The following is a 19,504-nucleotide window of genomic DNA, read 5'->3' as shown; positions in this document are numbered from 1 at the left end:
TCCATTTGACCTAGAGAGAGACAAGGACACACTACAGCAGCACAGGCGGGTTGCCGGTGCTACCTGCCACACAAGATCAGGAAATGGGGCCCACTCGACAGCCCCAGCACCTCAATCACCAAACTTGCTCCAGAAAAAGGGCTGGGGGAGGCCTCTGACTCTCTAGGGACCCTCATAGTGGGTAAGGAAGCACAGGAGGCTGGGGGCCGGGTTGCAGGATGGAGGGTGAGCCCCCAGTCGCTGGATTCTTGGGGTCTGAGACTGGGTCCCCGGAAGTTGGCCTTATTCCCGCCCAGCACACTGTGGGTCCTCGAGGAAGGCCAATGGATGGAAGAATGAGGAGAGAGAGGGAAGTGGGGAGGAATGAGTGGGTGGGCCAGGCTGGGAGAGGGGAGGACAGGATGCAGGGGACAGCACAGGAGGATTAGGGGGGCTTTGCTCAGGCTGGGCTGTCTGGGTCTGTGCCCGCGGCCTGTCTGCCAGCCTGGAGCTCTGTCTGTCTGTGAGCCGCTGCCCCTGGGCACCCCTCGTTGGCGAGTCTGAGGCCGCCTGTGGCTCCTGCAGTGTACCTGTCCCTGTATCTGGCGGCGTCTGATTCCAAGTTGGTCTGTTGTCGTCTGTTGGAGTGTGTCTGTGGCCACGTGTGCCTCTGGGTGTCCCTGTGGTATTTGCTATGCGTGTGACAGAGAGAGGGCCCGAGCTGTGACCTGTCGGATCTGAGTGTGAGTTCGTGTGTCCCGTGTCTCTGTCACCCAGGGTCCCGCTGTGGTCCAGGTGGGCGGGTCCCGCTCCGGCGCTGGTCTCCAGGTCCCCGAGCTGCGCGGCGGCCGTCCGCCAGGGGGCGCCCTTGCCGCGGTCCCTCCGGGGCTCGGGTCCCGGGGCGCCCGCTCGGGGCTGGGTGGCCGCGCCCGCCCCGCTCCCGCCCCGCCCCGCCCCGCCGCGGGCTATAAGTTAAGGCCGCCCTCGGCGCCGGCCAGTGGTCCGCACCGGCAGGGTCCCGCCGCAGTGACCTTGGAGGAGCCGCCGCCCCGTCTTGACCATGGCCGAGGGTGAGTGTCCTAGTCCGCGCCCCCGCTCAGGGACCGGGCTTGCCTCTCGGGTCTCGGGGGTCCCGCGGGATCAGGGGGTCCGGACCCGCCGCGGCTCGGCCGCCAAGCCCCCGACTCGGAGCGCAACAGGTGGGCAGAGCTGGGCCGGGCGCCGGGCTCCCGGGTCTGGAGGGGCGGGCCCTCGGTTCCCCATCCCGGGCACGACCCCGGCTCTGTCCCCCTGGGTCGCCGAGGCCATTCAGTGCTAAGGCTGTGGTCGACCTTAAGGCGCTCTCCTGGCGCGCGGCTGTCACTTTCCCTGGGCCACTGAATTGGAGCGGGTGCCTGCGGTCCGCGGTGGGAAGCTGTCCAGCCTGGCCCCAGAACACCGAGCTTCACTTGGTCTCTGCCAGCCAGGACCGGGGGTGCCTGCGTCCCTGGTTGTCCCTGGTTGCGGCCAGGACTGGCTGATCCTAGGAGAGAGTTCTGCATGCTGTGGGGAGGGGGCAGAGACCAGGCCTGTCCCCTGGGTTCCCTTCCCGCCCTCAAGCTCTAACTCTAGGCCATCTGCTGAGTCTCAGTTTCCCCTCCGGTAAAAGACGGAAAATAGTGCACCTGTGAGGGCTGAGAGGTGCGATGGAGGGACAGTTCATTTCCTACCTGACCCCTACACACACACACACAGTGCCACAGTCTTAGGTCCTGGGGCAGGGACTTCTACTATGGAAGATGTCCCTGAGCTAACACTGCTGAACCCAGAACCCCAGCTGGGGGCATGGGAAGAGGGAACTTGGAGAGGGACATGGGGCAGATGGGGCAGGGAGGGGCCAGAGGAACTATGGAACTACCTGAGCTGCTGTGTGATCTTGACCCCCCAGCTTCTTGGAGACTGGGCTTCGCCAGCATGCTGTGATCTGCCACCTAAGTGGACATTTGTCCCCAGTGAAGCTTCTCAACCCTGTCCCCCAAAACGGGGCCCAGTGGGGCTAGGGGACCTGTAAAGGCCGGTTATGATGAGCCCCTAGCCCCATTGCCACAGGGCTCCTTCCAACAGGGCTCCCACTGCCCGGAATTTCATTCCATCAATCCCCGACTTCTTGAAACTTTGCTTCAGGCTATAGGCTGAGAAAGTGCTCCATCACCTCGGACAGGGGACTGGCTACCCTCAAGGTCTCCTGGGGGAAACAATGACTTCTTTCCAGCTGAAACTCCCTGGGGCTGAAGTTTTCAAAGTATTTCCTGGCTGGCAGCAAGCTTCTCCTTGCAGAGGCTGCCGGCCTCCCCTGGTGTGATGACAACGGGGTCCTGCTGGGAGGGGTGTGAGGACTCTTTTTCCCAGAAATGGAAGAGGGGGCGGGGCAGCGGCTCTGAGCTGTAGCAAGGTGGCTCCACAGGCCAAGGTGGCTCCCCAGGTGGGGCTCCAGGATCCTATAGCCCTGACTCAGACCCCAAAGCGGTCACCTGCTAAGCCACCTGGGCCACAGAGCTTGCACCTGTGGAGGTGGGCCAAGGATCTTTGTGAGGTTCAAGCGCAGGTTGTCCACATGGGCCCTCTGGCTGTCACCGGAACTTGTTGGCTCTCATTTTGGGATATTTCCAAGGTAGGAGGCAGGCGTCCTGAGACCAGCGTTCCACTGGGAGGACCCGCTTTCTGGGTGATTTTGGACAAATCCCTGCCTCATTTGGACCACATTCCCCCCACTGGCCTCACAACTCCGAGAGCCCTCTTTGCCCACTCCCCCACCTTGAGGGGTTCCCCATCTCCACCTTGAACTTGCCAGTGTTGATGAGGGGTGTGCTTCCTGCAGACCCCCACCTGCCTGTTACCTTGTGCCTGACCTGGTCTTCAGTTCCTCTGAAATTATCAATAGAACTTTCACTTATCGCTGTCCTTCCTGGGCTGGACCTTGGGGAAGGGTGCTCCAAACATCCTCTCCTAGACCTCATGGTGACCCTTCAAGGCTTGGGAGAAGGCCCCAGAGGGACCACCGCTTGTCCAAGGTCACAGCGCAGCTCAGAACCAAACCCAGGTCCGGAGGACTCCAAGGCTTCTGTTATCTTTTTTTTTTTTTAACTTTTTACTATAGAGAATACTGAACGTACATGGAGAAAATAACACACTCAGTCCCCATGTTCTCATGCAGCCCGGCCATCCCCTCTTCCTGCCTCTGACACCTCCCCTATAATTTGGAAGCAAATGCCAGGCGTCACATCATGTGATATCTGTAAATATTCCACTATGTATTTTTAAAGGATAAGGACTCTCCTTTGTAGGTACCAATTTCAAAATTCCTCGGCACCGCCCACCATTTTTCCATCCGTGTTTAAATTGTCTCATATGGGTACTGAACTTTTAAAAAACTGTGTATTTGTTCTTTTCATTTAAAAAAAAAAACAGAATGTATTTTGTACATCCATGGAGTATAACTTCCCATTTTTGTGTTTGTACATGATGTGGTCACGTGTTCAGATCTGAGCATGGGACGTCTTGTCCAATTCCTTCTGTCTTTCCTGTTCCCGTCGCCTCCCTCCCCTTCATTCCTCTGTCTATTCCAGTGACCTTCTATCCTTCCCTCCCTATTGTGTGTTAGCTTCCCCCATCCCAGAGAACATTAGAACACCTCAAATGACAACATTAGAACCCCAAGTCTCAGGGTGTTCTTCTGCTGCTATAGCCGTTGTGTATCCAAATACTACTATTCCCCCCAAATAAGCTAAAAATATTATTAAACCTAAAAAAGACACAAATATAATTCCATACCCAATCCCCCTGCTAATAATTAACCAGAATCCGCCATAAATTGGTGACGGTTTTGCAGAGAATCCAGGCCTTTGGGTTTGGGGGATTGGCTTAGTTCACTTAGCCTGACAATCTCCAGTTCCAACCATTTACCAGCAAATGCCATAATCTAAATTTTTAAAATAGTTTTTAAAATCAAGATCTGAATAAGAGCCACACGTCACAGTGGGTCGAAAGGTCTCTCCAGTTTCTCTCCAAAGGATCTCCAAAAAGCTTTCCTTTTTTTTTTTTCTTTGTAATTTGTTTGTTAAAGAAACCAGATCCCTTGCTTACGGTCTCCCAGAGAATGGATTCTCCTGGCTGGGTCCCGGTTCTATGTTTAGCCTGATCCTCAGGCCTGGGTATTTCCTGTAAATCCAAAGTTGGACCAGCAGCCAATCCTGTGCAGGTCACCTGTGCACTAATCCTGTCCCCCTGAAGGACCCTCCAGAGCCGAGTACTTGTGCCCTGGGGAGTGTGCCTCCCACACACTGCTCTTGCCCCTGCTCACAACAGCCCCTGGAGGTAGATCTGCTGTGCCCCACTTGGGACATGAGGAAACTGAGGCCCCAGAAAAGCTGAGCTGGTGAGGGTCACCCCACGGGAGGGTGACAGAGCCTTCTCCTGACCTGCCACGGTGGGCGGCCCCGTCCTGAGCAGAAGTAGAGGGGTGGGCCCCTGTGGGGCTGCAGGAGGGCTGGGCTGGGGTTCTGGGCACAGAGGTGTCCTGCGTCACACCACATGGTCCCTGCCTCTCCTGTTATCTCCGATTCCGTAGATTTAGTTTTGGAGAGATGTGACTTGGAGCTGGAGGCCAACGGCCGCGACCACCACACTGCTGACCTGTGCCAGGACAGGCTGGTGTTGCGGCGGGGCCAGGGCTTCTGGCTGACACTGCACTTCGAGGGCCGTGGCTATGAGGCCAGCGTGGACACCCTTACCTTCAGCGCCGTGACAGGTGAGTTCCTGCAGCCCCTCGATCTCTGTCGCCTCTCCTCTGACAGACTTCCTACCTCTTTGCCCCATTGGAGATGCCCACCTGTCACTAACCCCATCTTACAGATGAGGAAACCGAGGCCCAGAAAGTGGACAGGGAGATGTCACTTCAGGCCATCCGGCCTCACAAACAAGTCTGTTTATGAATCCCTGGATTCCTGGGTGCCTAAAGACCTGTCATCCCAGCGCTAGGGTCATGAAGGTCTGTCTAGATCCTGCCTGTCTTTCCCACACCAAAACAACTTTCCAATCTCTTATCAACACTTGCTTCCTGGAATCCCTACAACCCTGCCGACTCCCACCCCCCAGGCCTCTGAGATCAGGCCCAAATCAGGTCTGAGTGGCGGACAGAGTCCAGCTGGCTCAAACCCGCTAAGTGGACAGGTTGCCTACCTGCTGTGTGACATTGGGCAAGTCACTTAGCCTCTCTGAGCCCCAGTTTCATCATCTGAATGGCACTCACACTGGAAGGTTGTTGAGTGGGGAGAGTCTGGCATGGGGGCGGGGATGTCCTGTAGAACTTGGTGGCTGTTGCTTGTCTCACTCCACAGTCTCCAGGGATGGATGAAGGGACATTGAACCCCAGCCAGCCTCTCCCCAGGTGCCTCTACCCGATCTGCTTTTGTTGACTGTTCCTAGGAAAGTGGTCTCGAAAGCCAAATCAGTTGGTCTGGCTTCTGAGGGGGAACCACACCCTTGGGGTTAACAAAAGGCCACTTGTTGGGACTCTGGTCCTCAGGCGTGAGAGGCCGCTCTTTCTGAGGTCTTTGAGGGCAGAGAGAGCAGCAGGCAGGAGCTGGCCCGCCTGGCTAGGGCCCCATTCACCTGGAGGCCGTTTGATAAGGCTTATCTCGGAGACTGCAGGCTGGCCAGGATATCCCTGTCCCTCTCCTCTGCCCCTCCCCTCTTGGCACCCCACACACCAGCATCCTCAGGGCCCTTCTAACAGAGCTGAGAGGCCCGGCAGGTCTTTGATCTTCTAGCCTCAGTTTCCCCTTCTGTAAAGTGGAAGGTTGGGGTCCATGGCTGGTGAAGCCTGGGTGTGTCCCCTGAGAGGTTCTGCTCAGGTTGGTGCAAAACCGCATTTTTATCTGGGAAGCCCCAGCAGCATCTCAACCCTCGCACCCTGGAATCAGAAAGGGTCCCCATTATGCTGATGAGGAATCTGGGATCTGAAAGACCCAGTCCCTCACCCAGGTAGGTCACTCAGGGAGTTGGGGACACAGCAGGCTTCCAACCCTCACCTGCGGTGAGTGAAGGTTCTTTGTCATTGACCCATAGCGGCATGTCACCTGCCCACACAGGCGCCTGCTGGGCCTCGGCATGTTCCCCTGTGAAATGGGTGGGTGGGTGGTCACCAGCTGGGTGGCCTGTGATGGGCCACCTTCTTTCGCCTTCTGTCTCCGGCAGCTTCTCGGTAGGTAATCGGGGCCCCACGCTCCGTGCTGGGAGGGGCGCGACCTTCCCACCCTGCCGCTAATCTCTGCTTTCCAGTCTCGTTGACTTATCTCCAGCCCTCGCCAGCACATCCCGGTCACCTCCACGGCCCCTGGTGGGCAGCCATGGCTTCCCTGTCCAGGGTCCAAGGGACCAAGACCCTCCCAGGGGCTGGGGAAGCCTGAGGGACAATACCAGGAAGCTGGGCCCCCACCCCCAGGCCTGGCTTGGGTCAGCGCCCAGCCTGGGACCTGGCTGGGGACGCTGGTCCTCTGTTGGAACATTTTAGTTTGTGCTCAGCCTGTCCCACCCCTTCAGGGAAACTGAGACCCAGGGAGGGGAAAGACTGGCCAAGGACACTCGGCGAAGGCCGGCGCCCTTAGCAGTGGCTGTGAATTTTCCCCAGGCTGTGGGAGACGTGACCGGCCCCATCCCAGGGCACAGGCCACCCTGGACAAACAGCCCCCTGCCGCGGGGGAGGGGTGCAAAGTCCTGCTCCCTCGCAGGGCGGGCGGTGTGGGGGGGCTCTCTGAGGAGCAGCTGCCACCTTGGCCTGGGAAGGGGGCCAGGAGCCCTTGGGTCCTGAGGGTCATTCAGGCCTGGGGCAGTCACCGTGGTGGCCCTGGCCCCACTAAGAGTATCTTGGAGAAGAACAGAGAAGCAGCAGGGCCAGGGGCCAGGCTCTCTCCATGCCCTGCTTCAGGGCCTCTGGGAAGCAAGGTGTGTGTGTGTGTGTGTGTGCGTGCACGTGTGTGTGTGTGTGTGTGTGTGCACGTGTGTGTGCGTGTGTGTGCACGTGTGTGTGCATGTGCGTGCACGTGTGTGTGTGTGTGTGTGTGTGCACGCACAGGCTGCCCCAAGATAGAGAGACGTGTGTTTCTCCTCTGCCCCAGCCAGAGGGTGGTATGTCAACAGAGACAGTGGCTGTGGCCTGTTTCCACAGTGACCAGATAATTGATCATGTAAACACGGACTTTACTGAGAATGAAAGGGACACTATTCACTCTGTGCTGGGGCCCAGGCATCCACTCGGGCTGCCCTGAGGAGATCAGGACAGACCGTCTTCCCAGCTCAACCCTCTCGGTCTCGGCTTCCTCGTCCGGGGAAGTCATACGATGCCTTTTAACGAGACTGAGGAGGCTCCTGTTTTCTCCGTGGTCACTCTGAGCTGGCTCCTGGTCAGGGCTTTCTATGAACTCTCACTGAGCCCTCTGAACGGCTCATGGAGCTCTGGTGACGATGATGTACAACAGAACCAGTGTTTATTGAGCACTTACTGTGTGCTAGGCTTTACAACCTCGTCTGGAAGCCTCCCAGCAACCTTACAAGGAGCTACTCGATTGGCTCCATTGAGACGAGAAAATGTAGCCCAGAGAAGCTAAATCACCCATCCCAGGTTACAAACAGGATTCAGGGCTGAAACCCGACCTTGCCAGGCCTACGGTGTTAGTCTGCTACAGTGCCTGGGGCCTGGGCCCTGGGGGGCCGGGCAGGTGACTAGACCCAAGGCCGCCTCGTTTCCCCCAGTAGCTCTGGAAGTCAGGAAGCACTTAGAGGCTTCCAATCAGCTCCTGGCACTCAGAGGTGTCCCCGAGGCTGTGTCGCCTGTTACTTCATGGTCATATTTGGGCCTGGGTGTGGGTGGATGGGCAAGCAGGGAGGAGGGGGCCAGCGCGGGAAGGAGCCCCTTGGTGAGCGGACCCCATACTGTCAGCGCTGCAGGCAGGGAGGTGAGAAATAAAAATAAACCCTCCTGGGCAGCCGCCCAGCCAGGCAGAGAACATTCTCTGTTTCTCCTCTCTGCCGCCCATGGACAGAAAGTGACCAGCCCCCTCCTGCCCGCCCCGTGACTCAGACCTGTCTGCATGGACTGGGCTGTCCCCTCACCTAAGCAGGCAGCCACATTTTGGGGCCTGGGTACAGGGGATTGAACTCAGGGTCACTCAGTCAACCACTGAGCCCCATCCCCAGCCCTATTCTGTATTTTATGTAGAGACAGGGTCTCACTGAGCTGCTTAGCGCCTCACTTTTGCTGAGGCTGGCTTGGAACTCACGATCCTCCTGCCTCAGCCTCCCGAGCCGCTGGGATTGCAGGTGCCACTGCACCCAGAAGCAGCCACTTTTGTGACCGACTCCCAGCTCCGCTGGGCCTTTGAGACCCCATTAGGGAGCCTCCCCTTTTGGAAGGAGAAGCAGTGAGAGGGGACACCTGAGGGTCGGGGACTTGGGTTCAGATGCTAACTTGCCCTCGTCCTCTCTGGGCCTCAGTTTCCCCACCTGCACCAGGGGTCTCAGAGGAAGCAGGAAGTATCAGCGTCAGCATAAAGGGCGGTAGGGAGATGGGGGGGGGCGCTGGGGAGCAGCCCTGGGAGACAGAGGCCCTCAGTAGCCTGCAGCAGGACCAGGTGCCATCCTGCCCCGAGCGCATGCTCCTGTCTCTGAAGGGAAGGCGGGAGGTCACAGGTAAAGGGCTGGGCAGGAATGGAGGACTGTGGGGAGCATCCTGCTACGGATGGGCAAACGGGGCCTGGGCAGGAGATGAGTCTGCCCCAAGTCACCCTGAGACTCTGCCCCAGGCTGGACTCTGTGCCTGTGGCTTTTCATGTGTCCCCACGAAGCCACCCTGCAAGGTGGGAGTTCTGATTCCCGCCAAGTCTCAGGAGGATGAGCCTCTTGCCAAAGTCCTCTCGACTAAGCCTTGAACCTGGCCTGGGACCCCAGATGTGTGTCCGGCCCCTGCCAGCCCTGGCCACCCCTCTCCACCACTGCTGTGTTCTCCCTCCACAGGTCCCAACCCCAGCGAGGAGGCGGGGACCAAGGCCCGCTTCCAGCTGGCTGACACCCTGGAGGAGGGGACCTGGACGGCCTTTGTGGCGGACCAGCGGGACACCACCCTCTCCCTGCAGGTCAGCACCCCGGCCAATGCGCCCATCGGCCTGTACCGCCTCAGCCTGGAGGCCTCCAGCGGCTGCCAGGGCTCCAGCTTCGTGCTGGGCCACTTCACCCTGCTCTTCAATGCCTGGTGCCCAGGTGAGCCACGCTCCATCCACAGGTGGTGGGCCACCCAGGGAGGCCACTGGGGATGGCATGGGCAGGGCAGGAGGAGCATCAGGTGGGTTGGGAGCCCCACTGTGCCCGCTCAGAGCTGCAGCCTCAGGACATGATTTCTCTACAATCAGGGGACAGGCTCTTGGAGGCAAAATGACCTGCCTGAGGCCACCCAGCTACCCAAGGATTTCATCCCATGTCTGAGACCCGTGTGTCCCAGCACACTGTGACCCAGGCGTCTCGGTGTTTTCTGTGGCTATCACAGAACACCACGGACAGGGTGATCTGTAAACCTCAGCAGTTAGTTTGGCTGGTGGTTCTGGAGACTGGGGAGTCCAGGAAGGAGGGGCCGCATCTGGTGAGAGCTTCCTCGCTACATGGCGGAGAACGGCGGTGTCTTGGGTTGTAGAAGCCCCATGTCAGGAACGGGGTGCCTGCCTGGTGCCCAGTGCCGGGCACCGCCATGTCCTTGTTCTGCCCCACCAGGACCTGCTGTGGACTCCCCCAGGCTGGTCCGGGGAGGCTCGGTGGAGGGCCGAGAGGCCAGGGAGGTGACTGAGGCAGCCTCCCCTCTTCGCTGCCCCTTTCTCCTTTGCAACTGCTCCCCTTGAGGGTCCCCAGGGGACACGCCAGCTTCCTCCCTTTCTCAGATAGGAAGCTGAGGCCCAGAGAGGTCAAGTGGTTTCTAGAAGCTCCTTCAGGAAGTGAGTGGACAATGAGGGGCAGAGAGACAGTTGAGGGCTGTGCGGGAGGTTGGGGGTCCAGGTCCTGGAGCAGAGCCCGCCTGCCCTCCCGGGTGGCGCTTTCCCCACCTGGCGAGCCAGGGATCCCACCTGCTTCCTTCCTGCTCTGACCTAGCGAGCCAGGAGGAGGCTGGAGGGACACCAGGAGCCAAGGTCCCCGCCCAGCCTGGCAGCCGTCTTCTCCCTGGGATCACTGCTCTACTTTTTTCTTCTCTATTTTGGGGCATTTTGTGACATACGTGATCAGGTCCTTTCCATTTTCTCCTTTGCATATTCTGGCTCTGATTTCTATAGGTGACAGTAAGACACAGAGCATAAAAACACAAGCTTCAGGCACAACGGGAGACGCCACCCCGGTTCCTAGAGGACACCGCTGTCCTCCGTCCAGGGGCCCGTCTCCTGGCTCACCCATGGGCAGGGCTGTTTTGTGGATCTGTGTCCCTCAAACATAAAAGGGGCCCCACAGTGTCCACCCACACCTTGGTTTCCTCCTCCGTGTCATCTGAGGATCCGTCCACACTGGTCGGTACCCATCTCTTCATTTCTTCTAAAAGCCTTGTACCCTGCCCATGTCCAGCACTCCACTGATGGCCGTGAGGTCAGCTCCCGTGGCCCATGGGGTGTCACCATGAGCCCCCGGCCTTGGGCACATGGAACCATTTCTTGAGACAGAAGCGGCCTCCCTGGGACCCACCACAGCTTGGTTTAAATTTTAGTCAGTCTGCAGAGGGTGACAGCTGTTGGTGGCCCTACTCCTGAAGCAGGGACAGGCCTGTGTCCCCACCCACACCCGCTGCAGGGCCTTAGGGTTCAAGGAAGGGTGAGCACGGCTCTGGGGAAGTCCCCTTCCTCCGGCTCTGTCTGGGCCTGCCCTGCTGGTTGGAGTGGCCACTTGCCAGGCAGCACAGTGACTAAAGTGACCCACATCCAGGGCAGGAGGAGTCTTGGGGAGCAGGAAGCTGGGCTGGGCTGGGCTGCTGGGGAGGACACTGCTGTGGTGGGAAAGGGCCAGATCTGCCTGTGAGATGGGACCCCGGGCTCAGGGTGAACAGGATCCAAGGCAGTCACAGGCGGGGCCCCACGTCCCTGGTGTCTTCACCTTGACTTGAGACCTGGGCGGGGACCTTGCAGTCCAGCTCCCACTCAACCCGCCGACACTCTCTGAGTCCTGCTTTCTCTTTCATTCTTGGCGCCACTGACTCAGCTCCTCCAAGGCTGGCTTTCCTCGCAGTGTCCAGAGCCACAGTGCAGCCTGGCTCTGTCTGGTCTCTGCTTAGATTGCCACCCCCCAGGCTCCAAGCACAGAACTGTGGTCACTTCCCAAGGCGAAATTCAGATGCCCCCTCCTGCAGCGAGCCCTCCCCCCCCCCAACTGGACAGGGTCCACTGCCCGGGGCCATGATGACCCCCGTGATGACCCTCCTTGGCCTCCCGCTGCACCACACTCACTGTGCCTGGGACCTGCTCCTTCCTCGTGCTGGCTCAGGGCTCCAGCACCTTTCAGACCTACAGCCACACTTTCCTCTCAAGCTGACAGAGGGGGCAGAGAAGGCAAAGTGACCTGCCCCGGGCCACATGGCAAGAGATGGTCGGGATCAGGACTTCCTGGCTCCTGGTCAGTGCTCCTTGGTGTCTGGTTTTAAGCATCACTCTTTCCAGCTACGAAATATCCTTGAGCCTCAGTTTTGCCATCTTTGAAAAGGGACTTCTGAGGGTCCCTTCTTCCTAGGGCTCTTCAGGAGAGTATATGAATTAATCCACGTCGTAGATTTATCGCGGGCCCTGGCGCGTGCCCTTGGGTGAATGGCAGGCTTTATTGTTACTTACCGATATCACTTTATCTCATGGTCGTGGGGCTGTTGATTGATGGTTGGTTTTCTATTTAAAAGTTAGAAGGACCTCTGAGATGCTGGCTTGGCCTGGCTGCCAGGCTTGCAGGGACCCTGGCCTCGCCAGACCCAGAGCTGAGGTCCCCCCTTCCTGCCCACAGCCGATGCTGTTTACCTGGACTCGGAGGAGGAGCGGCAGGAGTATGTGCTCACCCAGCAGGGCCTCATCTACCAGGGCTCGGCCAAGTTCATCAAGAGCGTGCCTTGGAACTTTGGGCAGGTAGGGCTTCACCCCGCCCCTCATGACCACTCAGACCTCTTGCCTCTGAGGCAGCCAGGGACGCAAAGGTGTGAGCGGGTTGCAGAGTGGCCCACCCCCGCCTCTCAAGGATGTAAGGGTCCTTGGCTAGAGGCTCAGAGAGGGCCAGAGCTGGCCTGAGGTCACACAGCCAAGGAATAGCCCTGGGGAAAGAATTAAGAGAGCCTCTAGGAGCCATGGAGCTGGTTGGAATTCCCAGAGAGGAGGCAGCCCTTGGAGGTGCTCTCCGTGGGCTGGGCCTGTGTGGAACAAGCCTTTGAACTGTTCTCAGGGTCAGTGGGTCTCCAACTTGAGTGGACATTAGAGCACCTGGGGGGACGCGTTAAGCACAGAGTGGGAGCCCATCCTCCGTTCTGGCTCAGCAGGCTGGGGGGTGGGGTGCTGCCAATCCAGATGGCCATGCTGCTGTCCAGCGGCCACAGTGTGGTCTCTGGCTGGCCACTGTATCAACCAGCTAGAGAGGTGGGTCAGCCAGGGCAGGTCCAGCAGGGCAGGCTGGGCTCAGCTACGAGGCTCTTCTCTGTGCCCAGCCTGGGCTGGCTCTTATTTCCCGTGTCACCGACGGCCCATGAAACCTCTGAGACTCTGCAGAGGAAGCTCATGAAGCCAGGAGCAGGGCGCCCCCAACCCCGCGACCTCCTGCTGTCTGAGGGGTCACCCTGATGCTTCTCCCAGCAGCCTCTGGGTCAGGGCCTGTGTCCAGTCCTGCCCTGGGGCCATGGGAAGTCCTCCGTGACCCCAGCTCGGTCCGACTTCCATTTCCTCATCTGAATATCGGGACTCACCTTCGCCAACACATCTGCCCGGGGAGCTCGCGGCCTGCGGGGGTGGGGAGGAGCAGTGGTGTCTCCACGGTCATAAACCATGTCAGAAATGAGTCGGCTCCCGTTTCCCAGGGCTTTTAATTCTCTCCTGAGAAACAGAACAAAGCCGTTCCTGCCTTTTAATTTGCTGATGTCCTGCTCTGTATCGAGCCGCGCTGGGCTGAGAAACGGTCTCTGCAGAGCTTCAGGAAGAGGTCATGGTCCAGGACGAAAAGACCCTGGGTGGGGGGCAACTGCCCGTGGGGATCAGGGGGGACTCCCTGAACAGGGGACTCCTGAGCTGGGCTCTCAAGAACAAGCCGGAGTTTGCCATGTGAGAAGTGGAGGCAGAGGAGGCTCAGAGAGGGGGTTTATGGGGGCTCACCGTTTGTGAGGTTCAGTCCGTAGATGGCGGAGTCCCGGCTCTGGGCCCGGGGTGAGGCCGCTCATCATGGGGACGGGCCAGTGGAGGAAGCACTCAGCTCCTGGTGGGGTCAGGGAGATGGGCGAGGGGGATCCCCAGTGACCCTCCCCCAGCCACCCCCACCTGCCTACAGTGGTCACCCCGTCATTCAAACTGGGGTGGGCTGATTAGGTTCCAGCGTCCACAGTCCAATCACTTGACCTCTGAACACTCCTGAATTAACACAGGTGCTTCTGGGGGACACCTCGTCCAAATCACAGAGTTGTTCTGCAGCATGGAGGGCGGCCTGTGACAAGGCCTGACCCAGCACAGGAACACAGTACAGGAGCTGGGGGCCAGCAGGAGAGACCCTGATGTGTCAGATGGGTGGTCCATGGAAGATGACAAGGAGGGGGTCCCACTTCTGATCTGTATAACAGTTGACTTGCAAGGAGGAGAAAGTGTGAGCCATGCAAAGACTAGCAGGGAGAGCATTTCAGAAAAATGAAAAAGCAAGTGCAACGGCCCTGAGGCAGTGAGTGTGGGGCAGAGTGAGGTGGGTGGGAGTGACAAGACATGAGGTCAGACAGCCGGAGAGTGCAGATCATGAAAGGCCTTTCGGATTGTGGGGAGAAGTCTCTCCGCACTCTGGGTACGGCTGAAATGTAATCTACTTCAGTTCCAATCAGCAGTGTGTGGAGGAGGCGGCTTCTGGGCTCCTCATTCTCCTCTCGTTTCCCCTGACACAGTTTGAAGACGGGATCCTGGACATCTGCCTGATGCTCTTGGATATCAACCCCAAGTTCCTGCAGGACGCCAACCAGGACTGCGCAGGCCGCAGCAGCCCAGTGTATGTGGGCCGCGTGGTGAGCCGTATGGTGAGTGGCAGGTCCCTAACCCCCGTGATGTCCCAGGCCAGGCTGTGTGCTGGGGGGCTCAGGACATGGGGACATCTCCCCAAGAAAGACAAGATTTAGACAAGTGAGGGCTATACCACCAGGTCCCCCAAAGCAACTCATTCATTGAGCAGATATTTATGAAGGGCCACCTATGTCCTGGGCTCTGGGGATACAGCAGCTGGGTATAAAACACGTCCAGTCCCCGGCTTCAGAGAGCTGACGTTCCGGTGGCCAAGGTGAGAGGAGCCAGACAGTCACCAAATGTCACAGGACTGAGTACACAGGCATACGTGAAGGGGCCTGGGGTATGGTCTGACCACAGGACCTAGCCTCGGAGGCGGCTCCCCCTGAGCTGCTGTCATAGCTAGGAGGAGGAGGGGCTATGCAAAGGCCCTGAGGAGAGAAGGACCTGAACAGAAAGGAGACCAGTGAGGCTGGAGCCCAGCGAGCAAACAGGAGCTGGGTGCTGCCGAGGTGGGCAGGGGTCAGGCCCCGTGGCCTGCTGGGCCGTGGGCAGGAGGCTGGATTTTATTCTGCAGGGAATGGGACTTGAGGGGGGATGGCAAAATCTTGGTGGGGTCCAGAGTAGCTTGGGTAAAGCTCAGATGACCCGCATGTTGGAGCACACCTGGCTCCTGGAAGGAAGCCATTCTCCAGGCCGCCCTCAGGGCCCGGCCCCCACGGGCCTCCTCCTCCCCGCTCCTGTCTCCCAACTTGGGCTCCAGCCCCCGCCGCCTCCCTCAGGCCACAGGCTCTGTCCCCCACGATGCCTCCCTGGTTGCAGGTGAACTGCAACGATGACCAGGGCGTGCTTCTGGGACGCTGGGACAACAACTACGGGGACGGCGTCAGCCCCATGTTCTGGATCGGCAGCGTGGACATCCTGCGGCGCTGGAAGGACCACGGCTGTCAGAACGTCAAGTACGGCCAGTGCTGGGTCTTCGCCGCCGTGGCCTGCACAGGTGAGCGCTCACGAGGCCCGCCTCCGCCTCCGCCAGCCCGGGAGGGAGCACGGGGCGGCACTCGGGAGACCCGTCCAGCCCCGCAGCGAGGCAGAGTGACCTGCGGCCTGTGGCCACTCTTCCCTGGTCCTCTCCCCCAAAATACCTCTAGGTGGTTTTGGGGGAGCAGCGTGGGCTCAGGGCTGAGAACCTGAGTTCTGGAGCTGGGCACACCCGAGCTCAAGGCCTGGGGCAAAGACTTCTCGCTGACCTGTTTCCTCGTATGTCGAATGGGGACAACGCCGCCCACCTTGGGGTGGGTGTGACGAAAAGCTGCTCAGCACAGAACCGAGCCCAGGGTGGCTGCCAGTGTACATTAGCTATCCATACCTCCCTGGTGACAGTCAGGTCTCGGTTGAGAACGAGAAAGCAGGTTCTGAGATCTCGAGGGGAAGGTCAAGCAACTTGAAACCAGAAAAGTAAAATGGGTTTTAAAGGATTTTGAAGATTTAGGCCCAGGAAATGTTGATGGTGTCCCAAGGTTGGTAACGGTGCTTCAGAGAAGAGGCTCGATAGCATCACATACAGCTAAGAGCTCAGCCTCTGGAGTCAAGGGCTGTGTCCGCTGCCTGCTTCACGGAGCTGTGTGTCCTTGGGGAAATCACTAACTCCTCTGAGCCTCAGTTCCATGGTACATAACATGGGCATAATACTAGTACCTTCGTCCTGGGATACCTGGGGGGTTAAACGAGTCAGCCTGTGTGAAGTCAGCCTGAGTGAAGTCAGCCTGAGTGAAGTCAGCCTGTGTGAAGTCAGCCTGTGTGAAGTCAGCCTGTGCGAGGCGCCTGAAGGGTCTCAGGCACATAACCACAGAATCGAACAGGCTGATCTGCAGCCCCCAGATGTTCTGTCTCCAAGACCAGAGCTCCAGCCAGATGAGGGTCACCAGAACGTCCTCCACACCCCAGGCTGCAGGCCATCAATCCCGTCCTCCCTGCCCCCCAGCCTCCCCCAACCTCCCTGCCTCCTCCCTCATGACCTCTGACTTCCCTTTTCTTGTGGAAACTCCCTGGCCCAGACCCTGCCTTCTGGGGGACTAGAGCCCATCTTCGCAGAGCAGCCCGTGGATTCTCCCAGAGAAACCCCGCAGCGGTGGCCTGTGTCCCCAGGCTCTCCTGCACATGCCATAGTCACCTAAAGTGCTGGCGGCAGGTCACCCCCCCAACTGTCCTCTCTGCAAGGCCAAGGAAGGCTCTGTCCAGCCCACCCACGGGCTTTGGAGCTGGCCTGCGGCGCTGGGTAGACTCGAGAACGGGTGTCTCTGAGCCTCGGTTTCTCCCCTGGAGAAGGGAGCCGGGGTGAGGGGCCTAAGGCCTTGGGAGCTCTTGGGCCTGGGCAGATGTCACTTAGCACAGTTCAGGTGAGACCTGGGCCTGGGTTTCCAGGGACTCTGGGGTCCTGCATCCTCAGGTGGCTCCCGGGCCTCATCTCCATGCCCACGAGCCAGATGACACTGACCAGACCTGCATTTGCCTTGAGAGGCATGTGACACGTCGCTGTTCCCAAGTGCCTCCTTGGTCCTGCCCCGGGCACTGGGCAGACCAGGCTGCCCACACTGTGGCCTTTCTCTGAATCACCACGACATCCAGGCAAGCTGCTATTCTTAGCTCTTCTTACCCAGGAGGAAACAGAGGCTCAGAGAGGGGAAGTGACTTTCCCAAGGTCACACAGCTGATGTTGGCATAGTCAGGCTCTGGCCAGGTGTGCCTAGTTCTGGGGCAGCGCCTTCCAATGTGGCCCGGCGGCCTCTTGGGACATGATTCCAGCGTCAGGAGTGGTGCCAGCTCTTGGCAGCAGAGACAGGCCTCCCAGCCTCTGTACTCAGATCCACTGCATGTGGGGCAAGGTTCAGGGTTGGGACACCAGCCGTGACCGAGGGCAGCGGCAGGCCTGGCCCCTGTCCAGAGCGCAGGGGCGCGGGAACCAGGCGAGAGGTCCAGTGTCACAGCTGCGCTTTCCTCTCGGCGCGCCCACGGGTCTCAGGGCCGGAATCCAGGGCCATCCGGGAAGCCCTCGGCCTGGCGGATGGGCACAGGGACGAAGGTCACATCCCCCTCCCCTCGCCCCCCTGCTCAACTTCAATGAAAACTCGAGGTCCCACACAGGTCCCCAGGAGAGGCCAGCTGGGTTTCTGTTTCGCTTCCCCGTTGAGGACGGTACTTTCTCTGTCCTTCCCTGCGTCACTTTTACTCAAGAAGCTCCGGAAACGGGGGCGCAAAGGCACCCCCCGAGCCTTCACCCCAGGAGCGCCCAGCGCCCCCTTTGGGCAGGACCTGCCGGGGGCCTTCCTCCCTCCCCTGCGCTGGGCCTGTGGATGCCAGTCACCGCCCTGCTCCTCCTTTCCACCTGCCATCGCCACATTGCCCTCGCCCCAGAAAGCAGGGCTCTGGCCTGGACGCGGGGCCTCCCCGAGGACCTTGGCCTGCACCGTGACGCTGTTTAGAGGGTCGCTCACAATTACGGTCTGGGGAAATGAGGGTGGACCCCATCGTGCTGTGAATGCAGATCTGGAAGGGGCCCCCAGGCTTGGCAGGGTGGCCTTCCAGGGGGCATGGCGTGTGCCAGTGCCCCAAGGCAGTGGGAGCAGGAGGGGCTGGAGGTCAGAGTGGCTGGACCAAAGCCACGGGGGAGCCGGGTCTTGCGGAGCCAAGGGTCCGAGGCAGAGTCTGGCCTTGACCTCCAGGGCCCTGGGGGCCATTGAAGACCTGTCAGAGGAGGGTCAATGTCGTATTTGCAGTTGGAGTGCTGAGAGGTCACAGGGGACGTGGGCGGCCAGTGAGCCAGCGTCATCATCCAGGCGGAGGGCTGGAGTGTCCCCTCCCCACCTGGACCATGGTACCCGCGCCCTGGGGTGGAGATGGGCCAGTGTCCTGGGCCCCGGCTGGCCTGCTGAGTGGCCCCTGTGTCCCCAGTGCTGCGCTGCCTTGGCGTCCCCACCCGTGTGGTGACCAACTACAACTCGGCCCACGACCAGAACAGCAACCTGCTCATCGAGTACTTCCGCAACGAGCTCGGGGAGCTGGAGGGCGACAGGAGCGAGATGATCTGGTGAGGGCCACTGTGGATGGGCCTGGGGACATCTGAATCGGGCCTGAGAGAGGAGCAGTTCTGGGCAGGGGAGGCTGGGGCCTGGGCAGAGGCCTGTGTGGGGGTGACCCCGGCACTGGGAGGGGTGTCGGCAGGAGGACGTGGGAGTTGGGGAGGACGAGGGAGGGGCCTGGGCTTGTCTCCAAGGGCAGGGGGTCATCCCCGCGCCTCAGGGTGTGAGGCGGCTGCCGAGACCACTGGGGACCAGAGGACAGAGGCGGGAAGGGAGAGAGGGGGTGCCTGGGGCAGGGGGTGTCCGGGCGGGTGGTGAAGAGGCTTGAACCTGGGCGGGCGGAGCCTTTGGGCAGGAAAAGCAGGGAAGGAGGCAGGAAGGGCAGGGAGGGGCGCTGGGGGGCCCAGGGAGGGGCGCTGGGGGCCCAGGGCGAGGCCCCAGCTGAGACCCCCAGGAGGAGCCGAGGGACGGCTGGGACTTGCTGGGTTCAGCTTGGGACAAGGCCTGGGGCCATCCATGGGGGCCGTGCTGAGCAGTTCCCTGCGTCCCTCCCCCCAGGAACTTCCACTGCTGGGTGGAGTCGTGGATGACCAGGCCGGACCTGGAGGCGGGCTACGAGGGGTGGCAGGCCCTGGACCCCACGCCCCAGGAGAAGAGCGAAGGTGGGTGGGCGTGGCCTTCACTTGGTGGGAAGCCGGGCTCGAGTGGGGGACGGGGGAACTGGGGTTCCAACCCGAAGACCACCAAAGACCACCGGCTGGGCCTCCTTACCTTTTCACAGGAGGCTTTTTTATAATCTGAAAAGCAATGCAGAGCGCAAGAAGGTAAAGGACAAAGGCCAAATGGCACCTTCACACTGCCCCCAAACAAGCACCATCGTCCTCCCACGTGGCTTCAGCAAATTTAAATCAGATCCTTGTCTGTGCATGTGTGTGTGTATGTGTGTGTGTGTGTGTGTGCACTCATGTGCACATGCATGATTTGGAGAGTGCACCAACACAAGATTTGGCAAAGCTTTATGGGCCCTTTGATATTGTATAATGTGTCTGGTTACGAAGAAAACCTAAGTTATTTCAAGGACTAACGAAACAAAGTTGCGGTCGGATGCCAGACGCTTTTGTTATACAGCAAGACCAGTGGGGGGGGCAGTCTGTCCTGTAATACAGCCATCGGGATGAG

At 59.7% G+C, this 19,504-nt stretch overlaps 1 protein-coding gene across 1 annotated transcript in view; it reads left to right on the top strand.

Annotated features, from left to right (window-relative positions):
• Positions 1-897: 897 nt before the first annotated feature.
• Tgm2 (transglutaminase 2) overlaps positions 898-19,504 on the top strand; it is a 28,998-nt gene continuing 10,391 nt past the window's right edge. Inside the window, exons 1-8 of the mRNA XM_046433438.2 lie at positions 898-1,049; positions 4,586-4,765; positions 9,028-9,270; positions 12,022-12,140; positions 14,135-14,263; positions 15,069-15,246; positions 18,198-18,333; positions 18,884-18,987. Coding sequence (XP_046289394.1) covers positions 1,040-1,049; positions 4,586-4,765; positions 9,028-9,270; positions 12,022-12,140; positions 14,135-14,263; positions 15,069-15,246; positions 18,198-18,333; positions 18,884-18,987 — 1,099 coding nt within the window. The 5' untranslated portion in view covers positions 898-1,039. The remainder of the gene's footprint in view (positions 1,050-4,585; positions 4,766-9,027; positions 9,271-12,021; positions 12,141-14,134; positions 14,264-15,068; positions 15,247-18,197; positions 18,334-18,883; positions 18,988-19,504) is intronic.

Source organism: Marmota monax, unplaced genomic scaffold (assembly GCF_021218885.2).
Source record: "Marmota monax isolate L192 unplaced genomic scaffold, Marmota_monax_Labrador192_F-V1.1 WCK01_AAM20220418_F8-fsc00014, whole genome shotgun sequence".
Lineage (NCBI taxonomy): Eukaryota > Metazoa > Chordata > Mammalia > Rodentia > Sciuridae > Marmota > Marmota monax.
This window is presented reverse-complemented; position numbering and strand designations above follow the sequence as displayed.